This window comes from Sander lucioperca, chromosome 5 (genome assembly GCF_008315115.2).
Source record: "Sander lucioperca isolate FBNREF2018 chromosome 5, SLUC_FBN_1.2, whole genome shotgun sequence".
In the NCBI taxonomy this organism is placed as follows: Eukaryota; Metazoa; Chordata; class Actinopteri; order Perciformes; family Percidae; genus Sander; species Sander lucioperca.
Genome location: NC_050177.1, coordinates 20580307 through 20606792, shown reverse-complemented (window position 1 = coordinate 20606792; position 26486 = coordinate 20580307). Strand labels below are relative to the sequence as shown.

Sequence of the window (26486 nt, the reverse complement as noted above, 5' to 3'; positions counted from 1 at the left end):
CATCACTCATAGGTGTGGTTTGGGCGTAACGTGCAATAAACCAATCAGAGCGTTATCTCACATTCCCTTTAAAAGCAGACGTGCTTGTTCCATGGCGGATTGCTATTATAATGGCGGATTTGCTAGGCGCACGCTCTTAATACATCCATGGGCGCACGCCAGGAGCGGTTCACAGCCGAGGAGACCGAAGTTTGGTATTGATTATTCTTTTTGACAAAATGTAAATAAAGAAATGTCACAAAAACATACTTTCCGATGTTTTGGGCTCACTCTCACTGAATCACGAGGTTATGAATGCATGGTGATATTTTTGCAATGTAGTCTAACATTAGACCGAGATGACCTCACTATAGACGATGCAGCTCTTCTGTCTCTCCTCTCCTGTGCTGCTGCTGGGGCATTTGGGTTAAGTGGCATCGACACATGCAGTTCAACATCACATCTCCTTAAGTCCTCTAATATTTCCTCATTTATGTCATCAACACATCCATGATTCATGGAAATGTGTAAAACAAGGTCATATTTTTCCTTATATATATATGTATGGTATGCAAAAATTGGAACTGCTGGGTCCATGAGATGAGAGAAGCAAAGTGTACGCGCGGTGTGCACACTCTACATTACGGCCAAGCATGCGCCCTTAAAATAGCATCTGAATAACGCGCCACTGACTTTAGACTAGGTTTTTCCTGGTCTGTGGCGGAACTGTTTTCTGAAACTGCAAAATAGTACTAGGGAACGTTTGCGCCAGAACACGCCTCCTCTTTTTGCTGAACCGCCCCCGGGAGCGCAAGTTCATTCCCTAATTTACCGATGTGAGTCTGTGGAGGGAAAAGTCCGCTGTGCGAAACATACAGTTCCACTTGAAATCAGCCCTACACTGTACATCTCACATCCACAGCTGTTGTGGCCATTTTTAATGTGGGTGCTTGATGCTGAAAGGGTCTGAATGTGCCTCAATGCTACTCAACGCCCTCAGCACAAGTGTGCACAAGCAAAACAATAAGAGGCTATTAAAGACCACCTTGCTTTCTTTGTCGCTTGTTATTAGGCACCATTTTAATTAGAGGAGCCCTCTTACTGGCAGTATATTCGCTTTATTTACAAGTGGCTCAATCATGTACTTCAAATAGTAGGTTCACAAGGCCTGGTGGGTAGACATTAGGAAATGTATTTTATGTATGAAACAAATCCCTTTCCCATTGTGTAACAGTGTGAATCATAGATCTGTGGTAAGATATTGATGCAGAGACCCAGGAAACCCACACTGTGTCTTTTACATTATGACTCATAATTACTCACCAAATGTACTGTATTTCTTTTTTTTTTTTAGCAATTGTTTTAGGAAAAAGTGTTGTCATGATTTTCTGTCTAATTTTGGTTTCCTCTCTAGCCAATCCACCCTCGGCCAAAGAAGCCCACGAGCCTGAGAATATACGAGGCCCACGTAGGCATCGCTTCACCTGAGGGAAAGGTCGCCTCATACACCAACTTCACGACCAATATGCTGCCTCGTATAAAAGACCTGGGTAAGACATGAGACTAGGCTTGGCCACCAAAACCCTAAATGATTGGTATCTACCGGACCGAATGACAACACAGATTTCAGTACCACTTAAATTCCTGCGCTGCGCTCCAAAACTTTAGAAACGGACGTTACAGGCAACAGAAGCATCACTGCACGTGACGCTAGTTAACACTACACTTGGCAGCAGGTAACGTTAGCCTACCGTTAGCTAGCAGCTGGCTTAAACTAGAAATGCTGAAAGCCCAAACGGTCTAACGTGTGTCTGTATTTCACTGGAAAGGATTCCAACACCGTGCCGTCCAACAGCCTGCAGCTAAAGACACAGAGTACACTAGCTGCACTTTGAGAAACCACGGCCACTGCCGGAGTTGTAGTTGAAGGAGAAACAACACCGATGGGACCTAATGAACGTTCAGTTGCACCTTGTAAGCTCATGGTGCATTCATTGTTGTTGTAAAGTACCCTTCGGCCATCTAGTGGCTCTTCGTTTTGTTGTTTAACAGCAATTGACTGGTGAAATAAGTTATTGTGAGTACATTTTAAATAAATCATTTAAATGTGCCTGTATGACCTAAGCAATAAACAAGACGTTCTTTAATGTCACCGACTGTCGTTTTGTGCTCTTCTTTTCGAGTATCGGTTTAGGCACTGTTTAGACACCGGCACCGTTTTACAAGTATTGTTTTAGCACCGATATTGAAAAAGTTTGAGTGCCTATTTTTTTTTTTTTATAACTGCCAGTGTCCTGTGCCATCTCTGTCAACTGCTGGTCCTTAACTGTTCCTCCAGTAGTAGTGTTTTCAGCGGCAGACCTGTCACACTCCCTCAGCACAAAGCCACATCAGCAAGTCAACATCCTGTTGACTGGCATGACCTGATGGGATCACTGACTGTTGGACAGTGTTTTGTAAAGAGGGCTCACACACCACACAGCAGTTATAGCTCCAAAATGGACAAATTATTTCCATTTCCATGATCCTGACTCAGACAGCCAGTAGTAGAAAGAATCAATCTTCCTGCACGTTGTATCAGCAAAACAAATACCATACAGACTTGTACTTGGGGCTAGATGATGTGATCTCAAATTGATTTCATGATAAATTGTCACAAGTAGTTTGATATCAATAAATTCAAAAGTGAGTAGTTTTTATTTAGCACTGTCGTACTGACTCACTTCTGATGTGTTTGTTTGGATTAGTTCAGTTTTAGCCTCAGAGAGTTTGGGCGTCTGGACTTGACTATGGGTTTTTTGATTGGTTAAATATCACTGGCTGTTTAATTATATAGGATTCAGATGATTTCTTTATTGAATATTGTCATTTGAGTTAGATTGGTAAAAGATCCTCAATGTGTGTTAGTCAATACATTTGGTTAAGCCCAGCCCTACTTGTACTTTATTAGACCTATGTATAAACAGAACTGTGTGACTATTGACTGTGACTAGTAATGCTACTGTAAACAATGTCCTTCATATCCAAGAAACCAGTCTCAACTTAGTGATATTAGGAGAAAGTGAAGCAGACAGAGGGCATGTGGTAAAATACTTTATCTTAAGAAATTATGTTTAATTGAAATTTTGGCAGGATTAAAATGTCCTCCCCTATTTTATAAAAGAAATGAAGAGGCAACATTTCAAACATTAATTATTATTTCAATTGTCAGTTTTATGGATGGCAATGGCAGCCTGCCTGTTGGTCCAACACAATTGCTTTTATTTTAAAATGTGTGTGATCTTTTCTCGCTATTGATCAAATTTCATTTTTGAAGACAAATTGTTTGAGATTGAACTTCTCAATAATGGATTTTTAACAAATGCTAAAACATACATCTTTTTCCCTTCAATAAAATAATGCTATGCAGCACTGGAGGATGGTGTCCACATAGCTGCAGATTTAGATGAGTTAAACTCAAAATAAATATCAATAAATGTGCTTGGACTTATGATCAGCGTCTTACGTGTTCTCATTACAAGTGTGACTCATTAACTGCGATGTGTGATCAATTTTCCTAATAACGCGACTTAATAATGAAGCGCTAGGTTCAAATGTGGCTTTAATCTTAAGGGAAAGATCCCTGTCTTGGTTTGCAATTCTCCTCATATGAGATGGGGCATTAGTTTGGATTCAAATACACCCTGCTGCACTGACATTATTAAAAGGCACAGCTATGACAAACCAGGAGCAATCTGATGAATGATGTTTCCTTGGTTGTGTCATCCTGTTTAGTGGGAAAGGAAACTGTCAGAGTAAATGTTGTCAAAGAATCTACCTGGAGCAGCTTTGGGAATCTGCACAATAGGATTCTCCAGGAGGCTAAACTCCACCGTCTCTAGTGATGGCTGCCTTGGCCTGCCATTTCATTTTCTTCACTCTGAAGAGATTGTATATATAAATATAAAAAAGAGAAACCTCTTTTCACCCCAGTGCTTTGTCACCCCCCTTCAGAAGCCAACTTTTTTTTTTTCTCTCTCTCTCTAGCCTGAAAAGAAGCTGCGATATAAATATATAAATGTGCTCCACACAACAGTGAAAAACCACAGGGCCTCCCTCTGGAGTGCTCAGTGGCAGTTTAAAAGCCTGTTGTTCTCTTATTCATAGAAGCAGTTTTCGTAGGCCGTTTTGAAATGTTGTACATGACCTTATGACTCTGATAGCTGGTGTTTCCCTGTAGCTGCAGCTTGTCTTTTGGATAGTAGAGCTTGTGTCAAAAAGGAAATGCCTGGAGCTCACACATACAGTATGACTGGGTCAAATAGTATTGAGTCCTAATGTTCACGGATGCTTGCTGTATCATATTAACGTGGCCAAACACATCAGAACAGTGAACAGAGATATTTTCTCAAAATGTCAGTATAAAAAAAAAAACATCTTGCACTTCTTTTTTTTATCCTGTGTCCGATCAGCCCCACTAATCATAAGAATGATATGCATTTTTAATTAATGTTTGATATATGATCTAGGACAGTGATTCCCAACCAGATGTACTTGTACCCCTGGGGGTACTTGGAAAGATTGGGCAGAAGCTCAACTAATTTGAATAAATAGAAATTATGATTTGATTAAAAGAATGGATCAGCTGCAACACCTGAACACATAATAATAATAATAATAATAATAATAATAATAATAATAATAATAATAATAATAATAATAAATTGAATTTATATAGCGCTTGTTGCAGTTATGGAAGAGTGCTTGAAAACTAGTTAGCAAGTTTAAACGTGTAACTGAAAAGTAATGAATAAATTGTAGAAATAAATAGCTTAAAGAAATGAATAAACTGCTGAAATAGGAAGCTTAAAGTACTGATTAAACGGTAGAAATAGTTAGCTAAAAGTATTGCATAAGTGGCTAAAATGGTTAGTTAAAAGTATTGACTAAACAATTGAAATGATTGGCTAATAGTAATGACTACACTGCTGAAATACTTAGCTTAAAGTAATGATTAGATGGTATAAATATTTAGCTAAAAGTATTACATAAGTGTCTGAAATGGTTAGCTAAAAATAACGACTAAACTGAAGTTAGCTTAAAGTAATGATAGACGGTAGACATACTTAGTTAAAAGTATTACATAAGTGACTCAAGTGGTTAGCTAAAAGTACTGACTAAACTGCTGAAGTAGTTAGCCTAGGGTACTGAATAAACGGTAGAAATAGCAAAAAATTGCATTAGCAGCTGAAATGATTAGCTAAAAGTAATGACTGAACTGCTGAAATAGTTAGCTTAAAGTAATGATTAAACAGTAGAAATAGCTAAAAATATTGCATAAGCGGCTGAAATGGTTAGCTAAAAGTACTGACTAAACAGTTGAAATAATTAGCTAAAAGTATCGATTAAACAGTTGAACTACGCTAGTACGATTGCTGACCAAACCAACCTAAATACTGACAGTTCAACAATCATAAAATACATTACATTTCGAAGATACATTAGGAGCTGAGGATGGGGTATGTGAGTTCATCGGACAGGGCTGTGGGGGTACCTTGGACAAAAAAGGTTGGGGACCACTGATCTAAGGAGCTGGTGTTATTTTAAGAGAAATCATAAGAAAAAAGAAGATGGCAATAATAATACTCCCTCCAGTGATAGCAGGAAAATGAGGCTATCCAAATAGGTAGGATGTAATGCTCTCAATAACAAAGAAGCACCAGGATGTCAAACTACATTGTAACATCCTGCCATAAGTATCAAACACATATTTTCTGATCATACATAATTTAGTGGTTTACTCACAGCTGATATCTAAAGTATTACAAACGGTTAGACAAAGTTAGTTCAATAATGTGGTAGGAAAGCCTTGAACACATTAAAGTGAGAAAGAATGTTTTTGAAATAGCTCTCTTTCTGTGCGCAGGTTACAACTGTATTCAGCTGATGGCGATCATGGAGCATGCCTACTATGCAAGCTTTGGATATCAGATTACAAGTTTCTTTGCTGCTTCCAGGTAAATGCTTGTCAATTTCAGAGTATGATACAAAATATGTATTTTGTACACGCTTTTATTGCAAAGCTATCATGTTACAAAACTGTGTAAAGCATTTCAAGTTATAATGTCTATGGTTTTCATTATAAAAACACCCATTTTGGATTCCATATAAAATTTTACTTTTTGTTTTTAGCGTTAGTCATTCAATTATTTTTGCATTGTGTAATTACGTGTCTGTATTGTAGTTTTAACCACTAGTGGTGTAGTCCGCCATTCCTGCCCCCAGAATCAAGTGACGCATGCACATATTGAAAGTGATGTGGATGACAAAAGCCAGTGTGCATTTCACATTATGTGGAAGACAACATTTGATCATGAGTTCAGTATTAGCATGCCAGGAGACATTGTTTACAGTCAACTTTAGTCTTCTTTAATGAAACAACACGATGAATCCTTTCAGCTCAGCCGGGAATTAAATCCTAAAGGTTATAACTTAAAGCAGCCATATTATGCTCATTTTCAGGTTCATAATTGTATTTTAATGTTGTACCAGAATAGGTTTACATGATTTAATTTTCAAAAAACACCATATTTTTGTTGTACTGCAGTGCTCTCTCTCACTGCTGCAGCTCCTCTTTTCAGCTGGTCTCTGTTTTAGCTACAGAGTGAGACCTCTTTTCTTCTTCTTCTTCTGTACCATCTTTGATTGCACTGCACATGCCCAGTAGCTCAGATGTAGATCATGTCAGCTAGCTAGCTCCATAGACAGTAAAAGAAAGGCTGTTTCTACAACTTCGGTCAGTTACAAGGCAGGATTAGCTGGGAGACTTCTAAATGAGGGTGCACATGGAAGTAGTTCTTTTGTAGATTATGGTGAACTTGTGTGTGTTGTAGCAGTGCTTTGCTATTGAGAACGAGGTAGCATGCTAGCGTTAGCATGCTAGCGTAACGCTACGAGCTAATGGTTGCGGTTAGCCTGCTCGTTTCGGCTTGTGACGTCACAAGCCGTGCCTATTTTGAACAGCTCACCCAGAGACTGAAGGCAGGACACATTCAGAAACCGTATCTCACTCTAAACAGCATGGATGGATTTTTTTCAAAGTTTGTATGTGTGTGGAAGCACCAGAGACACAACATAACACCCCAAATCCCAGAAAAAGTGTTTTTTTCATAATATGGGCACTTTAAAGGCATATGTTTTATTTGCAGTGTTTCACATGTCATGAACATCATTTCTGCCCTTCAATTCAAATAGTTTGAGAGAAATTGGTGTTTCTTGGAAGGGTTGAATAAGTAATCCCGTCATAAGGGACAAAACTGAGCGAGCAACTTCCCAATTCATAAAAAATACTCACCCCAAATCAAGGTTAGGAAGTCTGACACCAGCAATAATCTCTCTGTAAATACATTGGCTGTTAATCCAGAGAGTGGAGGGAGTCGTAGATAAAGGTGGACTAGTCGCAGTATTTATCTTCTCTCAGAGATCCCTCCTTCCTTGCTTAGAGTAGAGCCTGAACCCAAAGTGTAATGTATATATTGTAATTTCACCCATGATTGATCTCTCAGTGTCATTTAAAACCTGAGCGGTCGAATACCGGAACGCGAAGTAATACTGTCGCTATGTGTCCTGTTTAGCAAGGAAGCTGATGTAATGATAGCTGGAAGGACAGATGGGTCGCTTTTGGACAATATGAAGAGGATGGAAGTGTTTATACATACATAGCATCACTCTGTGAGATCCACAGTGTCTTCTTTATGACACTTTAAATAAGATTGCGGGACTGTAAAAGAGTTATAATATCATACAAAATTAACTTAATGTATAAATCAGTGTGGTTAAAATGGATGATCTTTAGACAAATGACCGAGAAGGAGATTGTGATTGTGAAATAATATACTGCTCAATAGTCTTCTAAATCCCAAACACGTTCAAGGACAATATGAATAATGATAATAAAAGTATAAATTCAGTGTGTGCTCTTGCACTTTCTCTTAAAACGCAGGCCTGTTGTCACTGTGATGCTAATTTAAGGAAAAACAAACTCAAAGCCAAGGACATTTTTTGCTGGTCATCACCTTGCACAAGTCATGAACCAGGTTTATTTTTAGGGGAGGGGGCAAGTTGAGGTAAGGTATTTTGGCCAGGCATTAGAAATAGACTTAGAGGTTTATTGTTGTGAGGACAGTTGGTCCATTCCTCCTCAAAGGGTAATTTTGACTTTAGGATTTGGATTTAGGGTTACGTTTGGAGCTGCAACTGACGATTATTTTCATTGTCAATTTAATCTGTCAACAATTTTCTCGAAAAATCGATTAGTTGTTTGGTCTATAAAATGTCAGAAAATGTCTTGTTTTGTCCACAACTCAAAGATATTCTGTTTACTGTCACAAAGGAGAGAAGGAACTAGAATATATGCGCATTTAAGGAGCTGCAAACATAGAATTTTTACTTATTGTTTTTCATAAAAAAAAGACTCAAACCGATTAATCGATTATTAAAATAGTTGGCGATTAATTGAATAGTTGACAAAAAGTCGATTAATTGTTCATCTTTGCAGCTCTAGTTAAGTTTAGGTTTAGGGTTAAGTTTGATTCCATTTCCATTTGAGCCATTAGAGTTAAAGGGTTTCGGACTAATACAAATCTGTATGTATGTGTGTATGTTGTAGTCGGTACGGTACCCCAGAGGAGCTGAAGCAGATGATAGATGTGGCTCACTCGATGGGCATTGTGGTGTTGCTGGATGTCGTTCACAGCCACGCCTCCAAGAACACCGAGGACGGCCTGAACCGCTTTGATGGCTCCGACTCGTGTTTCTTCCACTCCCCACCCAGAGGGGAGCACAGCCTGTGGGACAGCCGCCTCTTCAACTACTCCAGGTACTCACTGTCTGCTTCCACACTCCTCTACCTCCTCTGCATCTTTGTATAAATGCATCACTCTGCTGGGTACTGTATGTACGGATCTGGCTTTCATGTCATTGAAAGGGTGTATTTAAAAAAAAAAAAGAAGATACATTAAGATATGTTTAAGATATATTCTCATTCAATCAAGACTGAATAAGAAATTTCATGCTTCCACCTACAGTACTTCACAACAAGATGTATAAACAACACAAGCTGTTTCTTTTTAGCATAAAGTTTTAGCTTTCAGTTTATTGTCATATGTTGTGCAATGTACAATAGGGGAGGAAAAATATGGATACAGCAGTATATATCGTTTGTCCTTCTTCTGGCGATACGAGAATCGATACGCTGGCGGCATATATTGATATTTTAATTAATGAAATAAGGCGCTCTAAATAGATTTCCCTGCTCCAAGCATCACTTCTTCACGCGCTCAACACAAGAATGAGGGAAACTTCAACATAAGTTAGCTAGACGATGAGGAAGAGGTTTCAACGGGAAAGCGGACAGCAGTTTGAGTACAATAAGAGATGCCCCAGCCACGTTTAAGTCCAAAGTCTGGACCCAGAGTTGCTCTACAGTTGTCATTTTAATTGACAGACTGAAAAACTTGGGCTGCAGAATTGTGCTATTTTATAACAGTTTGGACTTGCAGTCAATAAAGAGAGAAAACCTGCGCTTAACCTTTTCATGGATATTTTGTATTCACAGTTGGACCGATGCCATTATGTATCATCACAGGATTGTCTGGCAATATATTGATCATCACAGAATTTCTGTATCCTGATATTATAGGTATCGAGAGCCGTGGATCGTATCGTGAGGTACCTGTGATTCCCACCTTTAATATACTTTGTAGGGGTGTTGAAAAGAATCATTGCATCCATGCATCGCGATGCGGACCTAGACGATTCTGCATCGACGCAGTGACAGACCATAATCGATTTTTGCCTACGGATCTTACCTGTTGATTTTCCGGTCGCAGCTTTTTTTGTTTTTGCCTTTTGTCCGTTGTCTGCTGTGTGCAGACTCCGCTACATTCAGGAAGTGTCTTTTTTAAGAGCAAATACAATAAAAAGGGGAGCTTGAATTTGTTGTTGAAAACCATGTGTAGCAATATATAATAATATTGAGTAGGTGACGCATCGTGATGCATCGGGATATCAAATCGATCCGAATCGTCGACAGGACAATCGTAATTGCATCGTGACACCAGTGAAGATTCACACCCCTAGTACTTTGGACAACCTATTTGTAGATGTGCATTGATGCATATGGTTAAAACATGATGTTCAAGTCAATTTGATGCATGAGTATTGCAAACCGCAATTTACATTTTCTATTTCAACAAGGTGGAAAAAGAAATGTTCTTAATCAACACAAAAAACTGATTAAGTATTTTTGTCATGTTGTGTGAGCTTTCAAGAGCATATATATATAATACAGAAAGTTCTGCAATGCAATTAAATCACAATGCAATTACTTCCTATTCTTTTAAGTAGTAGTGCAAATGTACCTGCTTTTTGTTTTGTGTTATTAGTAGATCTGCACTAAACCAGCACAGCGGGACTTCTACTTTACCTTTTGTCTTTGACTTTATGCAACTATAATTTTATTGTAATTAAATCCGACATTCCTTTTTCTGAGCCTTTTAGCGCTGTCCACGATATAAAAGCAAGGAACTGCTCACTGATTACTGCAATTTCAACTCCACATTGTGCTCTAGCTGTGGAAAATAAAAGCTGCATTTGAATTAACATGCTACTAAACTCATTAAAGCGACCATGGCTGCATCATATATGTTAATGTTTACCTTTGTAAACAGGGCTGATAAATGAGCACTGCAGATTTAAGGGGTTCTGAATTTAAAAGAAAAATGTATTTAAGCGACATATGAATAGATTGATAAATGAGGCCAAATGGGAGCTGACATACCACTCTTTATATTCTCTCAGACCATGTGATACAGCGTGATGTGTTGAAGGTCAAAAGCAAGACGTGATTCCAAAATGACAGATTACATGTCTCACCTAAATGGTCATGCAGTCAGGTCCTCTGTTAAGCTGAAAATTCCTAAAGCGTAGAACGGGCTATTAATGGTGAATGTAGGCTTCCTCCAATGCTCTTAATTTTACCTTTTACACATTTGGCCAGATAGGTGTTGAATTTTAATGCATTATGAGTAACGATTTGATGTTACAGTGTTGACAGGCTTTGGCAATGTTCATATTTCCAGCTAATTACAGGAGTGTAAGGGAAAACATGAAAGGCTTAAAGTCGGGCGGCCTCCGCCGGTGCTATAGTGTACACCAAAACTATTGATTGGTGTTGTTGTAGGGTGGCTAATTAAGTGTCTCTCCTCTTGCCGCTGTACCCAGAAAATGATCGCAGCGCACATTAAAAAGGAACAGGCATTGTTGAGTCTATCAAATGCCTTTTTTGAACTCCCTTTTAATAAGTGCGTGTGTCTGTGTGCAGCAGTTTCCGATACATTATACAATGTTTAGTGTCAGGCACAGGGGCTATAATAAGAGAAGAAGGGTGTTCTTTCATTACTTATTGAACTCTCCTCATATCCGAAGCACTCATTAGACACGGTGCAGACATATGCCACGACTGGGAGGCATATGAGGAGTCATTTGTAAAAGCCCAGAGGAGCTCGGCAATGTCACAGCCAGTTCATTTGTCTTCCACGCCTCTCACAGGTTGTTTGGACGCGTCGTTTGTGTCGAGCTTTTCTGCTACTCCCTTTGGGAAGGAAATGAAGCTCAGAGGCTAGCCGTGATCCTAGTGTGAAACACAGGCTGTTTTTAATCAAGCGGCAGCCCTGCTATCAGCCATCACAGTCCGACCATGATGTTCTTATTAGGTTGACAGAAGCTGACTGATACTGGCTATGGGAGCAAAAAGATTAATTTTCCTTGTTGCTGCCTCTTCTGCTCCGCTTCCACTTCTGCATCTTTATCAAGGAGTTTAGTTTGAGTGTGTTTCTCTTCATTTTTTCCTCATAAAACATTCTGCTCAGTCTGGAGAGAACGCTGTTTAGGATCGATGCCTGCTATCCAATTGTTAACTTGAGTTGCCTCAGAGTCAAGTGCGTCTGCATTGGAGGCCCTCGCTGACACAGTAGTTGTTGTGTGTCAGGACGGTCTTGGCATCTCGTTATTGAAAGGAGCTTGTACTTGTGCTGGCTGAATATTTGAATTAGATGAATATTTTGAGTATAATGGAGGAAAAGGGAATACATTATTTGCTTGAACCTTTGCTTTGAACTGAAATGTTCCAAATGCCCTTGAAACATCAAAGGATATTTAGCTTATATATCAATTGACCTTCTAAAACAGACTCTTATACTTGACAATGTTCGTGAATGTGAATTCACAATGTGAATTTTCAATTCGTTTTTACTCTATTTTAGTTTTGACTTTTAGACTTCCTTTTAGTTTAGTTTGAGTTAGTTTTCAGAGTGGGTTTTGAGTTTAGTTTCAGTTTTTCAGAAGTTTTTAGTTTTTATATATTTAGTTTTAGTTTTACAGTAGTTTTAGTTTGTCTTTGTTAGGGCCGCCACGTATAATGTCTCAGAAGTGTGTAGCTACGTACCCTATACAGACAGAATACATGGTTGGAAAATAGCCATGATCTTTATTTTTTTGGCGTTTTTAAGCCTTTATTATGACAGGACAGCTTATACATGAAAGGGGAGAGAGAAGGGAATGACATGCAGCCAAGGGCCCGGGGTCGGGTCGACTCTGCAGCCACTGCGTCGAGGACTGAGCCTCTGTATATGGGCGCGCGCTCTACCAGGTGAGCTACCCAGGCGGCCAGCCATGATGTTTAATGTTGAATCTTTGCGGCAGTTACAGCACAGCGCCGTCTCACGTCTCGTCCGTCCAATTTCTGTGATTCAATGTCAGACGGAAATTCATGCTGTGTCCTTTTTTTCCCAGTAGTGACTAGGGGTGGTACGGTTCATGAAAAAACATCCGAACCGCTCGGTTCGCATGTCTCGGTTCGGAGCATGTGTGTGTCGCACGGTTCGTCAGTCCACTGTTAATGTGCACTAACCACTTACTGCCGTAGTGCCCACTTTCGACACCTATGTTAAAACACTTACTGGAAACGACCACAGTATATAAATGACGAGGGGGATGAGCGTGACGAACGCAACACATGGCAGCAGATTGGACGAACGCGTCACGTGGTCCGAATTTCAAAACAGACTCTAATGCCGTCTCGTTCTGAATACGATCTCGTATTTTACTAAAATAGTTCACTGAAAAGTGTTTCTGAAAACATTTTAAGCGAGAAATAGGGAATACAGTTGCTGAATCTGTTTTTTTGATCGACAAAGGTCAGTTTAAAAGATTTTCGTCAGATTTTGAGAGGCACCGAGCCGACCGCTCCTCAGGTGGAGTGTGGAGCGCTGCAGGTCACGTCACATGCAGAAATGGTAAGTGGGAGAGATAAGGAAGGCTGCCCGGAGCTGGAGGATGCGCCAGCGTCGTATATAGTCTGGTGTGTGGGAACATTTTGGATTTCATGTTACCTATGATGACAGCAGAAATAAAACAATAGATAGAACTTCCACTGTGTGCATGTATTGTGCAACATGCATTCAATATGCTAATTTTAGCTATATATCATATGCTGAAGTATATTTCTGGAGTGTTAAAGATTAAAAGAAAAAATAACAAGAACCGTACAGAACCGAAAACCGTGACCCTAAAACCGTGATATGAACCAAACCGTGGATTTTGTGAACTGTACCACCCCTAGTAGTGACATATTATAGCTAAAAAAAAAAAAAGGCAATATAGTTTCAGTTTAGTTTTAGTTTTTCTTGAAGGTTTAAAGTGCTCATATTATGCTCATTTTCAGGTTCATAATTGTATTTAGAGGTTGTATCAGAATAGGTTTACATGGTTTAATTTTCAAAAAACACCATATATTTGTTGTACTGCACATTGCTGCAGCTCCTCTTTTCACCCTGTGTGTTGAGCTCTCTGTTTTAGCTACAGAGTGAGACATCGCAGTAAGTACAGCTAGCTTGTCAGTTGCAGAGTATGAGGGCATGCCATGCTAGCAGCTAGGCGAGCATTATAACGTGTGTTACAAAGTGACCACGTTTGTCTCTGAAGTAAAGGCTGGACTACAATAGAGCTGTTTGGAGCAGTTTGTGAACAGTGTTTTCTGTTGGAGATGGTAAGTCCCTTTGGGGTGGACTTTGGGCTTTTTCACTTTGTAAACCTATAGCGTGCACAAAAAAGATATATAACACAATAAAGGAAAGGGAAAAAGCATAATATGAGCACTTTAAGTTTTTATTTTGTACAACCCTGGAATGTACAAGGTGATGCACCGCTCTTGATATGATAAGCGGCAACGAACAGAAGGATATCTGCATTATTTGTTAGCGGCTGTTTCCTTCCTAAACCTTTTCAAAGACGTCAAAGTCACCCTGAGATAGTTAGCGAGTGAATGAGCCGGTGGTAGGGCCGGCGTGCAGGGCGCGCAGCCACAGAAGCTGAGCCTTTTTGCAGATCAGGGCCTTCAGATGTGAGAGTTCTAAGAAGCTTGATGTGGGCTTGTTCTGTAATCCCCCCCACCTCTCCCAGGATCGTTTGCATCCATTTTTCATCAATCTTTGTGTGAATTCTTAAGATATGAAAAATAGGCCCAGGGCCAGGCTTTTGAAAACTCTTTTTTAACTCTTCTCCGTGTTCTCATGCTGAGAGATCGGCCCTGTGTTTGAGGACCAAGGAGCAATAATTCTCCCTCTGACAAGATTATTCTATTGCGTGGCTTTTTTTTTTTTTTTTACGTTCAAATATTTGTTAATGATGTGTGCATGGGCAATATAAATAGTGAATGTTACTGTGCCTCTGTGCTGCCGTTGATCCTAAAAGAGTAAGAACAAAAGATATCTTATAGACATTCACTAAATGAGATTACCCACTGCTTGTATTGTAATCATATTCTACAGTAAGATGGCTCAAATAAGGCAGAATCAAATAATTTAGGTTCTCTGATGTATTAATATGGTGCTAAATCCATTGATCAAGTTATAATTTTGAATCCATGTAACATACAGTACTGACACTCCCATAACGACCATATTGGTTTCATTACTAAAAGCTACACGTCTAATATTTGAGTCTTTGTTTCACAGTTACACGTGCTGTTTTTAAAAGAAAAAATTATGAAACGTGTACTTTTTTCTTGGCATGACTTTTGACAGTGTGAGATCTGTTTTTATCTTTATTTTCAACTGCAGAACCTACAGTGTGCCAGCTGAACAGCCTTTAAATTGTGAAATTCTAAAAATACAGGACTGTACACCAGGAAAGACATGCAGGGAAAGAAAAGAATCACCCTGCTGATGAATGACAGGTTTTTATTTTAAAGAATCAGAGCAGAAACCATCACAAAAGATACCCAAACAATCGATCTCTGCATCCCTTTTGGAGCAATTATGTTTTTACATACTTGGGCCAACTTTCGACGATAGTTGGGGCCTGGCTACTTTCTGATCAATGTCAACTCAGTCCAAATTCAGTCATTTCAGTATTTAGTACCCATGAGTTTTTTCCCCTGCCCCATCGAGTCACACAGCAAGGGGAAAAGCTGTTTTCCCCTCTGGTGAGCTCCAGCTAATGAGCTCAGCTCAGCTGTAGGTGTGCATAGGGGCTGCTTGGAGCTGGCTGTAGTGCTTCCACTAGGTGCTGGATGGAGCCAGTGGCTAGGAACATAGCAGCTCCGAACCTTCACCCCTTAGCTCGTTAAAACTATCTGACAAATAGAAAAAAAGGTTCCAGAGCTTTCTGTGAGCAGTCAGCAGTTTTCATGTGAAATGAAATGAATAATCTACCTCTAAAGTCCCATATTGTAAAAATAGAGATTTCCATGTCTTTTTAAAGGTACTTTATTGTCACATACACATACATGTAGAGAAATTCATTCTCTGCATTTAACCCATCCCTCAAGGGAGCAGTGGGCAGCCATTTACAGCGCCCAGGGACCGTGTCCAGATCTGAGCCAGAGCCTTGATCAAGGGCACTGACTGGAGAACCTAGTACATGTTTTTTGATGGTGGGGGAAACCCACGCAAACATGGGGAGAACATACAAACTCCACACAGAAAGGCCCGGAACGACCTGGATTCAAACACAGAATCTTCTTGCTGTGAGGCCACAGTGCTAACCATTGGGCCACCATGTTGCCTGATATTTTTTATCTTTTATTATGAAGAATGTCGAGGTGCTATATAAATACTGTGAAAGAATCAAAACTCTCAATCCACACTGCCCATATTCAGAAACTGTGCCTTTTAAACGTGCCGTCAGGACTTCCGTATGGTTGTGATGTCACAACTTAACTATATATAGGTAGAAAGTGCAACTACAGTGTCATTACAGTCATTCCCCCGGCTGCAATGGATGGTGCAGGGATGCTGAGAGTGAAGATGTGGAAGAACCGGAAATGCCGACCAATCAGAGCAGACTGGGCTTTTTCTGGAGGGGGACTTAAAGAGGCAGGCGCTAAAACGGAGTGTTTCAGACAGAGGGGGGAATACAGGTATACTCAGACAGACAGAATGAGGAAAACCCCATTAAAGCATGTAACCATGTTCTAGTAGAAACCCAAAATACAAGTATGAACCTGAAAATAAGCAGAATATGGGACCTTTATATACACATTTTAAAGAGGGTGGAATGCAGAGAAAAGACATTTTTTAATTGTTAACAGCTGTTGTATTTCAGTGGCAAGAGATGTTTATTAAGAGCCAAAGTTGAGTCAGTCATTTACCCATTCAGAGTCAATGTTCCCGTGATACTGAGACATGATTATTTACTCAGTATTACAAGACTTCTAAGCTTTGCCATATTTACCGAGTGAATGCTTAATTTACAGCAAACAGCTGTGTAACTGGCCTGGAATTCCATACTAACCATACTAAGGCAACAAATCCTGCTATGGCTCGTCCCCACTCTTCTACTTTCCCAACCCCGGGGACTGTTATTCCCTCAACTAAGCCTGTAAGTTACACCCTCCCTCATCAGTAGCTACCAGGTTCTGACCCACCTCTTTTTGTAATTAACCAATGCCAAGTGGTTAGCACATTGCAACACATCTAGCTAGCTTACTGTACAGCTGTGATTCTGGAAACATGCCTACAATAAACATGATTTATTTGTCAGAATAGTCATCCGATTCAAATAACGCCTCCAGAGATATCCTCCTGCCACTACTTGGTCAGCAACACTGGGGCACCACAGGGGACTGTCCTCTCTCCCTTCCTCTTCACCCTCTTCACCTCAGACTTCAACTATTGCAGTCCTGCCGCCTTCCAAGCCAAGTTTTCTGATGACTCAGCAATAGTTGGCTGCATTGAAAAGGGTGATGAGAATGAATACAGGACTGTTGTGGGCAACTTTGTCACTTGGAGTGAGCTGAACCATCTGCAGCTCAACGTGACAACAATGAAGGAGCTCGTAGTGGATCTGAGGAGGGCGAAATCACCTGGGACCCCTGTGGACACTGTTGAGGAGTATAAGTATCTGGGGGCGTACTTAAATAATAAGCTGGACTGGACTAGAAACGCCGAGGCTGTCTACAAAAAGGGCCAAAGTCGACTCTTTTTCCTCAGGAGGCTGAGGTCCTTTAACATCGGTCGGACGATGCTGAGGATGTTCTATCAGTCTGTCGTGGCCAGTGCTATCTTCTTCGCTGTCACATGCTGGGGCATTGGGATGAAGGTCGCAGACACCAACAGACTGAACAAACTGATCAGGAGGGCTGGTGATGTTGTGGGGGAGGAGCTGGACACACTGACGACCGTGGCTGAGAGGAGGATGCTGTCCAGGCTTCAGTCCATCTTGGATAATGTCTCACACCCTCTCTACGACACACTGGCCCAGCAGAGGAGCACCTTCAGCAGAAGACTCCTCTCACCCAGATGCACCACAGAGCGCCACAGGAAATCGTTCCTGCCTGTGGTCATTAAACTTTACAACGCGAACACCCCCTCTCTGTAATCTTCTCAAACATAGACAATCATTTTTTGCACATTAATACTGTACATTTGATCTTTTATATATTAGTACTGTAAATTTGTTTTTAATATATATGTTGTCTGTGTAATATATGTTGTTTGTATATCTGGAGTTTGTAACAATAATAATTTCCCCCTGGGATTATTAAAGTATTCCTGATTCTGAACTGGAGAAAACTCCAATGGGGAAGAATTGGCCTGCCACACTGCAACTGAATTCTGAAAGGCAGCAAGTACAAGTACAAGGTGATACTAATTACAGGTTGCTAAACATACAAACCGTCTCACAGGCAGCAGAATATTCCTCCCAGGATGCCAAGCAAACGCAGCTAGCTGCCAGGCAGCCTAAAGAATGCCAGACAAACGGCAGATACAGTATCTGACACAAGGCGCAGCCATACAGGGACAGTCTGTCAGGCAGTGAGATGAGAGTTTACCCTGCGAGGCAGCCAGCATCACCACACTACCTGGAGGGCTGCTTAACACCGTGGTACAAAGTATGTAGATGTATTTCTTACACATTTCCAGTACAGAGCACTTATTTCTATTTCAAGACACACTGTTTTACTGGACTGCAGCTTATTTGATAAAAGAACATCACAACTAAACACGATTACAATTGCTACCGTGAGTCACAAAAGTAATAAAGAATACTAGGGCTGTCAATCGGTTAAATTATTTTATTGCGATTAACCGCGTGATGGTACATAGTTATCTTGTGATTTATCCCAAATTAATCGCACATTTGTTTTAATCTGGTCTAAATGTACATTAAAAGGGATATTTTTAATGCTCAAGTGGTATTTGAGACTCGACGTACTCCAGGGGTAACTCAATTCACATCGACCGTACATGCAAATAACTTTAGTCTTGTGGAGAGAATCATCTGGAAGGGCTTTAAAGTGCCCATATTATGAAAAAATCACTTTTTCTGGGATTTGGGGTGTTATGTTGTGTCTCTGGTGCTTCCACACACATACAAACTTTGAAAAAAATCCATCCATTCTGTTTAGAGTGAGATACAGTTTCTGAATGTGTCCTGCCTTCAGTCTCTGGGTGAGCTGTTCAAAATCGGCACGGCTTGTGACGTCACAAGCCGAAATGAGCAGGCTAACCGCAACCATTAGCTCGTAGCGTTAGCATGCTAACGCTAGCATGCTACCTCATTCTCAATAGCAAAGCACTGCTACAACACACACAAGTTCACCATAATCTACAAAAGAACTACTTACATGTGCACCTTCATTTAGAAGTCTCCCAGCTAATCCTGCCTTGTAACTGACCGAAGTTGTAGAAACAGCCTTTCTTTTACTGTCTATGGAGCTAGCTAGCTGACATGATCTACATCTGAGCTACTGCACATGTGCAAGTGCAATCAAAGATAGTACAGAAGAAGAAGAAGAAAAGAGGTCTCACTCTGTAGCTAAAACAGAGACCAGCTGAAAAGAGGATCTGCAGCAGTGAGAGAGAGCACTGCAGTACAACAAAAATATGGTGTTTTTTGAAAATTAAACCATGTAAACCTATTCTGGTACAACCTTAAAATACAATTATGAACCTGAAAATGAGCATAATATGGCTGCTTTAAAACTGAACTTGCATTCAAAAGAATCATTCATGTCACTCTTATGTAGATACCTTCAAATAAAGTGTTAACGAATATATTTATAAGTTTCTAACAGGGTCTGAAAAGTTGGCGTATCTAGCGAGAAAGTTGCCAAGTTGGCAACACTGTCCACAACGTGACTACCACATCACTTCCCGACGTCCCAAACTATGGAGCGAAATCACACAGCGCGGGGGCGTTAATCACGCGTCCAAAAACTTAGTGCCGTTAAAAGGAATTTGTGTTATAACTCGTTATTATCGCGTTGTTTTGACAGCCCTAGAAAATACATTATACAACATAAGCAAGCCATATCCTTCAAGAATCTGCAGTGCATATGTGTATTCAATGTACCCACAAGCTGGATGAATTATTCCGTGATTGAATAAATAAATAAATCAAGCCTCAACCAAGAAATGTGAATTTATTACAGGTGCCACTGCTGTCAATTTCTCTGTCCTGGCCGCATTAATGGCTTCAGGGACTGGAGAAAAGTTTTGAAATGCGTTAAATGAGGCACCTTATTTGTCCTTTTTGGTCCAACAAATGCGCACCATCCATCAGGCTGTCGAGCATCGTTGTTTGAGCATCACACTTCTTGTGGAATGACCTGTCAGCTTCTGAAATTTATTTGGTCTTATCTGCAGCTTACCTGTGATGTTGTGAAAACAGGGACTTTAAATCTTTCTCTCTGCCACCATGACAAGTTGCCTTGACCCCTTATGCAAAATTGACTTCTAGAAAAACAGGAAGGTTTTTTTTCTCTACATCTGCTCCGTTTGCAACGGAACACAAATATCATAATATGGGTCACAGTCATGTTCAGCTGGAAGAGGAAATAAGCTCTGATAAGGAGCAACTAAGCATGCAGCTAGTAAAAAAATTGTTATTTGAATTGAATGTAGACTTTTATAGCTGTGCTTTTGCAGGTAAAAGAACAACGCATTTGATAGATTACCTTATTGTACTCTACAAGCAGCACTATTAGAGGTTTACTCTGTCAGTGCACCCTAACCAGGTTTGACTGTCATTGCTGAGCTTTAGCACGAGGACAGTGTAATATGCAATTTGCTTCCTTGGTATTAGCACCACATGCCGAGTGATAACTTCATTGAACTGCATAGATAAGCGTTGTATAACATTGGGTATATAGATCTAACTTTCCCACTGTAATTGGACTTGATGATGAATGGCATTGTGGGTCCTAATGTGGCAGTATGGTTTCATTTTGGGCCTTCTGGCTCTCACTGGCTATTATCTCCATCCCGTGGGGATACATTGTGTCTGAGCCTTTGTTGGCTCTGCGCAGTGGAGTGGAGGACCTAATCTATTTATCACAGGGTCTGCGTGACCACCTAGCCAGGCTGCTATATCGGATCATACCAGGGTCCCCTGTGCTCCTCCTCAAGGGAAGGAGGAAGCGCCGATGTAACATGCAGCTTCACACCTGTCAAACAGTGCTGAGGTTAGTCGTCCCTGAGGAATGGAGCACAGAAGACAACGCATTTAAATGTGTTTTTGTGTCATGGCTTCTTTATCTGGGATTTTGTCTTTTACCTCAGAGGATGTAATTCTTAGCATTTAGTGTTGGAACATTGAGGGGATAAATCAATTAAACGATTTAAACAGGAGGTATTATAGAGAATATGAATTGTCTAGTGTTTGGATGGATTCTCTGTAGTTTGAGATGTTATTGAAGCGTGGTTGAAGCATGAATCTGGGACTCCTTACTGCTTCGCCAACTTTTTGACATGAAATTGCATCATTGAAGCACAAAATGTTGAACTGCCCCTCAGTGTGGTGTCACAACTGAAAACCCCCCAAATGATATTCGGTGTCTAACTTTTCTAATTCAGGGTAAACTGTGACTATGACTGTAGACATACTGTACAGAGCTGAAGGGAAATTAGAACTTCCCGGTACAGGAGTAAGAATTCCAGAAGTATATATTTTACATTTTTAATTATGCAAACCCCTAAAGAATGCAGCCTTACTGTATAACTTTGCACAACAGCATGTATTGCGGTTATCGCCAGGAATGCTAAACATGTAAATGTTTGTGTTTTTAGTGCATGTAATGAACACAATTTCCCACAAGCCCAAGACCATTGCAAGCAAGACTTGACATATTATGTTATGTTCTGTTGTTTTGTAACCTTTTTTATTTGCCTATTTGTCATGTTTTTTTTTAATTATTTTGTCTTCTCTCTACTATGTCTTTTGTCTTCTTGTTTTCCCACATAGACATACATACATGCACCATAGATACCAACTTCTCACAAAAACAGAAAAACACGTTTTCTAGCTATAGTTACATCCAGGTACACTAGATACGTATCATTACAAGCATTGTTGGAGCTGAGTGTACAGAGAACATCCCAGTTGGGGGTTTGAGCCTAAGCAGAGGCAGCAGTTCACATTTAATCAGTGTCATGAATGTGTCATTCGCCCCCCATCCTCTGCTGCTTTCCAGCATGGCATGCATGTGTACAAGGTTTGATTTGGTGCTCATTACGCACACCACGGAGATCGACCGAATCTTGAGTTTTAACTGACGTTTCCATGGCAACACGCCACTGAATGGGAAGAGCTGAGGTGCGTAGTGTACTTTGCCTTGAGTGGCGGCTCAGATCCCGATCACTCTCCCATGGCTCAGTCAGGAACGGGAGCTGGAGCCATTTATGGAATCCACCTCCTACAGCCTCCACCAACACAGTCCAGCCAACAGGCACAGGGAACATTTACATGCTTTGTACTTTGTACACCATGGGCAACGAAACCCAGCCACAAGTTACGCTTTCATATCCAGATAGTTTGTTGGTTTCACCCATCTCTTTCTGGAGTATTTGCCCTCTTGCTTGTAGGACAGAGGAGCTCGTCATACATTGAAGATGGAAGCCAAAGCGAGTAGAAAGCGTATGATTTATTTCATTCCTCAGGAGAAGGAACTCAATTCCCCTACACAGTGTTTGTTTACCCCAGTGTAGCATTAAATCCTATCAGTTCAAATACACCGTGATGGGCCTGGCTATACTAAACACTTGCCCAGTGGTCATGTAAGTGGTCTGATGGAAATCTGTAAAGGTTGCTGTGAACTGCAAGCCACTGACTTCTCATCCTGACAACTGGATAGAGGAAAGACAGCGCCCCCTCTGCGGCGTAGTTAATGAAAACACCATCTCCTGTCACCGACACTCTATCTCCAACATAATGGAGCTTTGGTTATCATTAAGTGAATGTCCTGTAGCGGTGAAAATTAATCTCTGGTGCCTAAAATGCATGAATTATTCACAGCTTCCTGTTTCTTCTTGTTTATCTGACCTTTACCTGTGTGTGTGTGTGTGTGTGTGTGTGTGTGTGTGTGTGTGTGTGTGTGTTTTTCTAGCTGGGAAGTGATGCGTTTCCTACTGTCAAACCTGCGCTGGTGGATGGAGGAGTACTGCTTTGACGGCTTCAGATTTGATGGTGTTACCTCTATGCTGTACCATCACCACGGCATCGGTAAGGCTGGTTTGTGCGCATCTCGTATTTCAGGACTGGGTTGTGTGTGTGTGTGTGTGTGTGTGTGTGTGTGTGTGTGTGTGTGTGTGTGAAGCATGTCATCCTCCTCTCCTTTGAAACCCACAGTGCAGTATGAACCACAGACTCCAGAAGCAATAAAGAATAAGACCATTAGGCGTCTGCGTTGAGAGGACTGACTGATCCCAGCCGTCATGTGGGGACATTTCTGATCTAAACAGCTTGTTTCAATTAAAGAAACATAAGGACACTATGGTGTTACTGTTGCCTAATGAATTAACTTGTGTCTAAACATGAAAATGTTCAAAAGGCTCGGGATAAAAAAAACTTCAAGATTATTTGTGTTGGCTTTGTATGGCCTTTAATTGACAGGACAGCTAAAGATACTGTAGGAAAGGGGAGAGAGGGGGGGCATGACTTTCAGCAAAGGGCCGCGGGTCGGAATCAAACCTGGGTCGCTGCCAAGGACTACATGGGGCGCACACCCAAGCTAGAGGTCGCCCTTCAAATTATCTTTTATAAATAAATGTAGTTGCGTGAAACACAAAAAAATAAGGATGCTCAAAGGCAGAACAGTCACTATATTGGAGCCTGATTGGTTGACAAAACCTGTTACTTAAATGAGGTCAACCTTTTGACTGAAGTGGGTAATTTTTACATGCTACAATGTTGTCTGATTGGATGAATTAGCATGAATTAGCAAGTATTCAGTGAGGGGAGCCAGTTAAATCAATCAATGATTTGTTGGCAGTAATGCATTAAGAAAAAAATGTTATGGGACAAATTAGACCATTGACCCCCATTTGATAAGAAAGTGTATGAAACCCATGACCGAAATAGTCAAACATTCTGTCATTGTCTTTCTTATAGATGGAGTTCTAGTGAAAATAAATGATTCCCCTTTTTGCTGGGGACCCACTGGAACCCTCTAAACGACCCTTAGGGGTCTCGGGACCCAGTGCTTAATTTGTAAAGTGGGAGGTCCTGGAGCGCAGAACGGCGGTGGACCCGGTGACTCAAAACGGGGGTTGGAGGGAACGGAACAAAAAATTAATTTACACTGCCTACGTAGCTTCTTTGACTAAAAAAGCCTAAACAATACTGTGTGTACATCAGGGCAATGTTTATTTTAATTTCAGACCATGCACTGCATGCGTACGAAATGTAATGTCTCCACATTGATCGGCGGAAATTATTTTTCCTTGTTTGGGATCCGAATGGCCAGCGTATTTGAAAAAGTTAAGCAAATTTTGTTGTCTTTTTGACATTTTTCCCCTGAGTGGAACGAGGCTAACAGCAATCTCAACCAGCACAAGCGCTTGTGTCACTTGAAGTGCCGATCCCCCCTCCCTCCGTCCCTCTCCCCCCTCTGTCTCCCCTCCCTCTTTCCCTCTCCCCCCTGTCTCCCCTCCCTCCGTCCCTCTCCCCCCTCTGTCTCCCCTCCCTCCGTCCCTCTCCCCCCTCTGTCTTACCCTGAAAATTCACCTCAAAACGCATCGAAAATGCAAACACGAGATTTTTGTGGAACTTCAATGGGGAATGAAGACTAACAAGACAGATAACAACATTGAACACTACACAAACAGTAATTTATTTTTTTCATTTAGGCGGTTTTTCATAGTGACACAGGAGGTGCCGGAGCCAATAAAAAATGTTCCGGATCCAACATGTTCCAGCATGTTCCGGCTCAAATTAAGCCCTGTCGGGACCCCACTTTGGGAATCCCTACCTTAAGAGACATAGCAATGCACCAGCATGATGAATGTTAACACAGATGTAAACATATTACACATTCAGCTTTGAAATTATTTTATGAGCAAGGAAATGCATTTACACGTTTGTCAGGCCTGTCATGCAGAGAACGCATTTTGGTGGCTGAATGTCCACCTTTAAAAAAAAAAAAAAAAAAAATTCTAACTGAATTACAAACAAAATACAATTTTAAAATGTAAATCACACATGTCTATTAAAAAGAAAACTGTGAATACAAATCCTGGAGGCCACAGATAGACATGAAAAATTTAAACTTTACACAGAGAGCACGAAAAAGAATCCATGGTCATCCACAGTAGCAGTCTGTAATATGCGTATAATGTTTTTATGAATATATTTGAATATTCTATAAGTACCGGTATGTGCTACTTTCCAATCTCAAACGTGGCATCTTACTGTGTAGCTCCTGTACTTGTGAGCAGAAAATGAATCAATGACAGATGTCCATGTACTAGTTTCTAAACCGAAAGAGCCTGAAATGAACCGTATAGAAAATAACATGTATGTCTTAACTTTTTGGGACTGTTCAGACAGAGAAAGATATGAAGTAAAAGAGTAGCAGCATTTAACAAAGAAAAAGTGAGGAATGAAGGACTTTAGAAGTCTGGGTGGAAACCATGATGGTGTTGACTGTGTGGGTGTTACTCCTCAGGCTCGGGCTTCTCAGGGGACTACAGTGAGTACTTTGGCCTACAGGTGGATGAAGAATCTTTGGTTTACCTGATGCTTGCCAATCACATTCTTCATACCCTTTATCCTGACTGCATCACTGTTGCAGAGGTAAAAACACGCTCTACAACACAACACACCTGCAGCATCCTTTTCCTTTGCAATGACACTGCCCACAGCTATTATTAATTAAAAGCACTTATTAGCGAGGCATAGCTTACTTACGTATTCATTGGTGTAATTAAGAAGTAATGCAAAAAGGAAATGGGATGTCACTCTGTTTTTGGCCTGTGGTATAGGATTTTTATCCCTTTTTTAATATGTGAGCTGTGGAGTGGCATTGATGTGATCTTTGGCTGACTACTGGGAAAGAAACGTGTGCACACAAAGGGAAAATGTGATATGAAATGGTGTGATTTCTCTGCAGGATGTGTCGGGGATGCCTGCTCTCTGCAGAGGAGTGGAGGAGGGAGGACTTGGTTTTGATTACCGACTGGCTATGGCCATTCCTGATAAGTGGATTCAGGTAAGGTGATTTAATTTAATCTAACTTGTGCCCTCTGTTTTGTTTTGTTTTTTTGTTTTTTTTTGTTCTAGCAGCTTTAACAGACACTGTAGGCCTCTGCTCACCAATAAACTTCTGTATAAGCCACAACTACAGTAGAAGGAAAACAGAAAGCAGCTCAAAACAGAGATGAAAGACAACGGCAGTGACAGGGCATGTTAGGAGGCATTAAACACTCTTGTGCTGTATTACAGCTGAGCCTGTTGCTAAGCGTTTGAGCCTTTTTAAAGAAGCTTTCAAGTGTAAAACTTGTCTAGCAGTATAGTGACACAAGGACCTTGCCCGGTATTTTCCTGGAGGAACCTGCACAGTGTTGTGCTCCAGTGTAACCTGAACGGACGAGGGTACTTAATACACCTGGAAACTAAATGTAACATGCCCAGCGGGAAATAATACAAACATTATCAACTGACTTCTGAAAGTTAGGAGCACACTATGA

The 26486-nt window shown here is 40.7% G+C and overlaps 1 protein-coding gene across 1 annotated transcript in view; it reads left to right on the top strand.

Moving 5' to 3' along the window:
- The window catches only part of gbe1b (glucan (1,4-alpha-), branching enzyme 1b), a 146585-nt gene that overhangs the window by 37794 nt on the left and 82305 nt on the right, over positions 1-26486 (top strand). The window contains exons 5-10 of the mRNA XM_036001146.1: positions 1394-1529; positions 5885-5975; positions 8627-8836; positions 22907-23022; positions 25466-25593; positions 25910-26008. Coding sequence (XP_035857039.1) covers positions 1394-1529; positions 5885-5975; positions 8627-8836; positions 22907-23022; positions 25466-25593; positions 25910-26008 — 780 coding nt within the window. The remainder of the gene's footprint in view (positions 1-1393; positions 1530-5884; positions 5976-8626; positions 8837-22906; positions 23023-25465; positions 25594-25909; positions 26009-26486) is intronic.